Here is a 6,067-nt window from a genome sequence, read left to right as displayed (position 1 = left end):
AACTTAAAGGGGGGGGGGGGGGGGGGGGGGGGGGGAATCTACATTGAACACGCAGCCAGTGAGAAAAAAAATAACATAATCTGAAGTAAAATGCCTTGAAATGAAGCACAAGCTGCCTCCGCGTGGCTCCCAGTAGCAAAGGATGCGTTGCTACTGGTGGGCGGGGCTCCCCAGTGCCTGTCGGAGCAGACGGTGTGTGATGATTATAGGCCCCTGGGGAGATCCAGGGGGTACTCCCTAATTGATTGTCATGAAAGGCCCTAATTGAATTAAGCAGCATGGTGGAGCGACACACTGTGCTGGCCCGGTTGATGCCCGAGAACCTGGAGGCCGGCGGCGTAAAGTCTACACTCAGATTCACGTGGAAAGTTTTGACATCAGCCGCAACTAACGCAGAACTTTAGTCGTTGGACTCGGAGGTTGAGCTCGAACATAGACGGGGTCACTGCTCGCAGACTGAAGGACATCCCGCGTGGAAAATGTCTGAGCGGTTCAAATCTAGAGCGGCGGTGGAAATATTACACAATGCAATGCCCTCTTTGCTTCGGGGGATGTTCATCTGCCGCACTTCAAGTAAAAGCGCCCCGATCGGTCTTTTCAGCGATCCATGATGAGCTCATCCTTTTATGTAAGACCGCACTTTATTATTAAACATCGTGGCACTTTATCTCATGGGAAGAAAACTAGGAATCGTATCATCATCGTCATGTTTTCGTATCATCGTCCTGTTTTTCGTACCCCGTTTGTCTTCACATTGTTTTTCTTTTTACTGTATGTACTGTACTGTATACAATACTGTATATGGAGAGACTTGACAACATATCTTACAAACAAACAGAAGACAAACTGGTTAAAAAACAACAACAACAACATACTCTAAATTACAGTTATCATGAAAAGTAACCCTACGCACATTATATGTGATTTATAAGTCGATTCCCGGTCAGTGTTCACTTAATGCTTTAAAAAAAAAAGATGATTCAATTCGTATACAAAGTTTTGTCCTCTGTAATTTCCTTTTATTCCTCCGTGTAAATGCTCCTCGATGACTTTGTAACTCTCTCTTTTTACACTTTTAACATTTCAGCTTAGACATTTTTTTTGAAATGGAGATAGTCAGAATAACTCTTTGGCTTGTGTTCCCTTTTGAAATGTTTTGCCACATGAACAGCGGCTGATCGAGAGAGAGAGAAACGACTTTTCAGACGGCGGCGGAGTGATGGAGAGAGTCATGCAGAGAGGCTCCCTCAGCACCAATAGGTCTGCTTTTGGAGAGAGAGAGAGAGAAGGGGGAGGGAAGGGGAGAGGAGGGGGGCCCTCGGATTAAGAGGCTGAAAAATGGTTAAAACGTGTCAACGTGTAATTGCACGATAAGGCCCCCTCGCGAGGAATCCGTTGGCCCCTGTTGCTATTTTCTATGGCGTCCCGGCTAATCTCCTCGAGCCACATTCGGTCTTCTGCAATCGGTCCCCCGTAATCTCCCGTGACAGAACCGGGTCCAACGTCGGAGGTGAGGGTTTTTATAGGAGGAGAGGGAGGGAAATATGCGAAGGCGTGATAAACTGATGCCGATTAGCCACGTTTAGGACACCGGGAGCACGCGGGATGGGGCGGAGGGAGGGATGGAGGGAGGGATGGGGGGGGGGGGGGTTATGGAACGGGAAGTGCCAGAGCAGCGGTGTCCAAGAGGATGGAAACTTGCAGACACATGGCATGTGGATGGGTCCAGCCTCTGTGACTGGGCCTTTATTGAAGCATCCGGGGATTCTGGGTAAAAAAAAAAAAAAGTGGACCATGGCAGCTTGATTTGTGACGGTTTCAATCCCACGTTTATTATTGCAAACGCTGACTTTTGCCTCAAAGTCTGTATTCATCTATATTTCTTGATGATTTGATCAGATTATAGTATATTTTCATGGATTTGATATCGGGTGTATTTGAAGATCTATTGACATACCTTAAGGTTTACTGAATTGATGCTCTTCACAGTTCTTGTACAGACTTTTTTTTTTGGTGACAGAATTCGTCCTTAATAATTCTGGTATCATCGTAGAGATAAAACTTGTCGTACATTTCTGTAAATGTGGAGTTCATTAGGTAATTATGCCACTAACTTTGCTCTTTAAATTATCCCAAGTTATAAACGAAACAGAATTCACATTTATTAGCTGTCATCATTCATTCTGTTGCAAGTAAAAAGGTTCATTAGTTTTCATTTAAATGTGGTTAAATGTGTATTTATTAAGATAACTAATTCAATTTCTGAAGATAAACCCCTCGCATATCAATCAAAACTTAAAGAGCAAAGACAATCCCATAAAATATATCAATCTGAATGTAACTGAAATAAGTCCCATAGGGATCATTCAGGTTTAATGAATACCTTCAGTTTATACAGCTGACATCCATGGAAACAGCTTTATTATATGTGATTTGCATCATTGTTGCCCTCTTGTTTTTAAGTCCAGACCCGAGTGGGAATTACTCTCATAAAACCTGGGGTGTTGTTTGCCGGGCTTTTTGTTGGGGGTGACCCCCGGCTGCCCCGGCTTACACCACGACTAATCCCCATTCTCCCACAACACAAAAACCTGCTCTCCTCACCTCCTCCTTTTCTGCTCTCCGCTCATTCATTCATCCCTCCCTCTCCATCCTACCCCGGGGCCTCCAGTGATTCAGCCATCACATTTAAAGAAGGAAATAATTTAACAAGCAGGAGAACACACACACACACACACACACATGCACACACATGCTTTTGGGGGGGGGGGGGGGGGGGGGGGTAAGACTGGAGGACCCAGGTGGAGGCGGGGTTGAAGTGGGCCCAATTGAGGCCGGCTGAAGAATTGGAAGCTCGGATACTCTTGTTTTCAGATTTACGTCTGCTTGAGATCCAGATTACTGAGGTCATGACCCCTGAGGCAGGTACAAAAAAAAAAAAGAAGACAACAAAAACGGTGCTTTGCTAGGTCCATATTTTACTAAAAGCAATAACAAAGTCACCACGTGGAAGTGAGTTCAAAGCAAATTTTCAGACGTTGCGTGATCAAGTTTATAAAAAATCATGCGAGAAGTTGAGTAGAAATATTCAACTTGAGTGGGAATACTTTGGGATTTAGCTTTTAAAAAAAATCCTCCGTGTGTTTTCACAACATAATGCAAGAAATAGAGAGAAATCTTGATAATTCACGAACATTGAATATATACCTAAAATCTATTGTGTTTGTGCGATGTATGTTCTGGCAGTGCTCAATAATAAACATGTAGTTTTAAAGCATGGCAGTGTATATGACCCATGTTAAAATGATAGGAAAATAGAAAATGAGGATGTTATTAAATATGTTGTGCTCTCCCTGAGGAGAAAATCCTCAACCAACAAGTGTTTAGTTTAACCACTGAGTTCCAGGATGTTGTATCCTCCAGCTCCTGGAGGTATATTATGAAACATAATTTCATAATTACAGATATCATTAAATCTGCGGTTGAAGACTAAATAACAAAAAGTAATTTCAGGAAAAACAATATATGCCTATAGCCTATTTTCATATCCTTCAATATAAACTCACACCTCTCCCATCAACTTAATATGACACATGATGTCCAACATTAATTTGTATTGATGAAATACACATCAAGATTCATGCAAGCTAAAAAGAGGATAATTAGAAGATCTAACAGATTATTATTTTTTCTATTATCAAAGCAACAATGTATCCTATTTAAATTATTAGAAATAATCAATTAAGGGCCCGACTGAAAAAAAAAATCAATTCAATGACATCACCGAGAAAATATGGCTGCTGTTATGTTGTAATTATTCTTTTAATGTTGTGATTTACATTTTGAGCAGATTTGAACTGTTTGCCACGACGTCATTAAACCCGTGTTCATACAACGACACAATAAGCTCATTTGACAATATATTTAAGAATTGAAATCAATGCGAATAAACATTTAATATTGGAGGAACAGTTCCCTCGAGCCGTTTTTAAATACTCTGCAAAAATAAATAACCCACCAACAAAACTAACACTTCACGAAAATGCGTTAAACTCAGCTCAAAAATTGTTTCGTCTTCAACCCGAAAATGAAGCTTGGTATTTTGTAAATTATGTACAATTGCATAAACATGTTTTCAGTAGGCCTATTTATTCACAATTTACAAGATTTTACAACAACAAAACAAATTCAAATTACACCGACTGACTCACATGTTTACAAGCATTAAAACTGGAAATCAATTTAAATTGCAGCCTAGAAACTTTCTTTTTTTTTCTTCTTTTTTTTTAAACACATCTTCCACACCGCCCTCCATTTATTATACGGTTCCCTTCTTTAATTAAATAGGTTTTCAGGATCCCTCAAACACACAGCTGGTGCCTTTAATTCCACAGAAAAAGTCGGGAAAAAATAAAAAATAACCTTTAAAAATTCACCAGCCTTCACGGATTATAATTTAAATCGTGTTTAAAACTTGGCATGCTCTGTTCCAGAGAGCAAAAAAAGTAAATTGGATGCGCTTTCCTTTTAGCTCGGACAGACAAAAATCCATCACTGAAAGAAAATAAAAATAACAATAAAAAAGTTTGTTCAAAGTGATTGCATTTTTATGGCTATAACCGCCTATAATTTACAATTCATCAGCAGCCTGCGCCCACATCTACGTTTTTTTTTTAATATTTGGTTGTGGTTTGTAGTGCTTATAGTACATTTAGAGATTTAAATATGAGTCAGAGGAACCGTCCCGTTTACCGGAGTGGAGCCGCTGCTCTGGTAGTGCTGCGGGTGGAGCACGTGCAGTCTGCTGTGAACGGAGGCGTCCCCCGCCACCTCGCCGGTCGGCAGATACATGCTGATCATGTCCCGCAGGTCCCCCGTCGGGCACGGCGGTGGTCCGCGCGCCGTGGAAACTGGGGGGCTCACGCTAGGCTCAGATTTCACAAGGGACCCCAAAGTCCCTCCGAGCGTCCCGGACACCGGGGACACACCGGAGCTTTGGTGCTGGTGAGTGTAGCCGGTGATCCCTCCGTAGCCCGGCGGAGAGGCGCTCATGTAGCTCTGAGAGTTTGAGATGGGGCTGTAAGATAAGGCGCTCATGTCGTACCTGTGCACGGGCTGCGGGTTGTGCGGGTGGTGATGCGGGTGATGGTGCGCGTGCGGGTGGTGCGGGTGAGCTCCGGAGCCCGGGTGTTGCGTGTACGCCAGCTGCGCCTCCTGCATCATCGCGTGAGCCGCCGCGGCCGCCGCCGCCACTTGGCCCGAGTACGTGCCGTTCGCCCAGCCGTTCACGTGCGTGGCGTAGCCCGCATTCGCCGCCGCGTGGCACCCGCCAGGACTCTCCAGCCTCTGCCCTCCGCCCATCCCGAGACCCACAGGTGAGCCGAGGAGCCCTCCGGCCAGCGAGTACTTGTCCTTCTTCAGCAGCGTCTTGGTCTTCCTCCGCGGCCGGTACTTGTAGTCCGGGTGCTCCTTCATGTGCATGGCCCGCAGCCGCTTCGCCTCGTCGATGAACGGTCTCTTTTCCGCCTCGGTCATCACCTTCCACTCGGCGCCCAGCCGCTTGCTGATCTCGGAGTTGTGCATCTTGGGGTTCTCCTGTGCCATTTTCCTCCGCTGGCCCCGGGACCAGACCATGAAGGCGTTCATGGGTCTCTTGATTCGGTCCTGGGGCACTTTTCCGCCGGGCCCCCCGCCTATTCCACCCGCGTGTCCCCCAGGGTTCGACGGGTTGGTCTGGGGCACCACGGGGGAATGTAAGTCCGTCTCCATCATGATGCTGTACATTCAGCTGGTCTTGGTAGGACAAGTCTTCTCAGTCAAATACACAGACACATTCAGTCTGGCCCGCGCGCAGCTTAAACCTCCGAAAGAAGCGAGAGACACCGCGAGTTAAAGGAAGAGAGAGAGAGAGAGAGAGAGAGAGAGAGAGAGAGAGATGAAAAGGTGCTGGAGTCTCAGGATGAAATCCACTCAAGAGGGGAAACTTGTTCCGGGCTTCCTTTTTTTTTTCCTCCTCCCCAGCCTGTCATCCACGAGCGTCCCCGTGGAATAGAAACCGGTGGTTTGA

General features: G+C 45.2%; 1 protein-coding gene across 1 annotated transcript; it reads right to left on the bottom strand.

Annotated features, from left to right (window-relative positions):
- Nucleotides 1-4,719: 4,719 nt before the first annotated feature.
- Nucleotides 4,720-5,784, bottom strand: sox1b (SRY-box transcription factor 1b). Its single transcript, XM_034551518.1, has one exon. The coding sequence runs from the start codon at nucleotides 5,782-5,784 to the stop codon at nucleotides 4,720-4,722; it is 1,065 nt and encodes a 354-aa protein (XP_034407409.1).
- Nucleotides 5,785-6,067: the final 283 nt, after the last annotated feature.

The sequence above is a fragment of the Cyclopterus lumpus genome, chromosome 2, assembly GCF_009769545.1.
Source record: "Cyclopterus lumpus isolate fCycLum1 chromosome 2, fCycLum1.pri, whole genome shotgun sequence".
NCBI classification, from domain to species: domain Eukaryota; kingdom Metazoa; phylum Chordata; class Actinopteri; order Perciformes; family Cyclopteridae; genus Cyclopterus; species Cyclopterus lumpus.
Note: the sequence above shows the minus strand (reverse complement) of the source record. Positions and strands in the feature narration are given on the sequence as shown.

Bases quoted from the DNA above. Each gene is read 5' to 3' on its own strand.
- sox1b (XM_034551518.1), bottom strand. From the start codon at position 5,784: ATGTACAGCATCATGATGGAGACGGACTTACATTCCCCCGTGGTGCCC.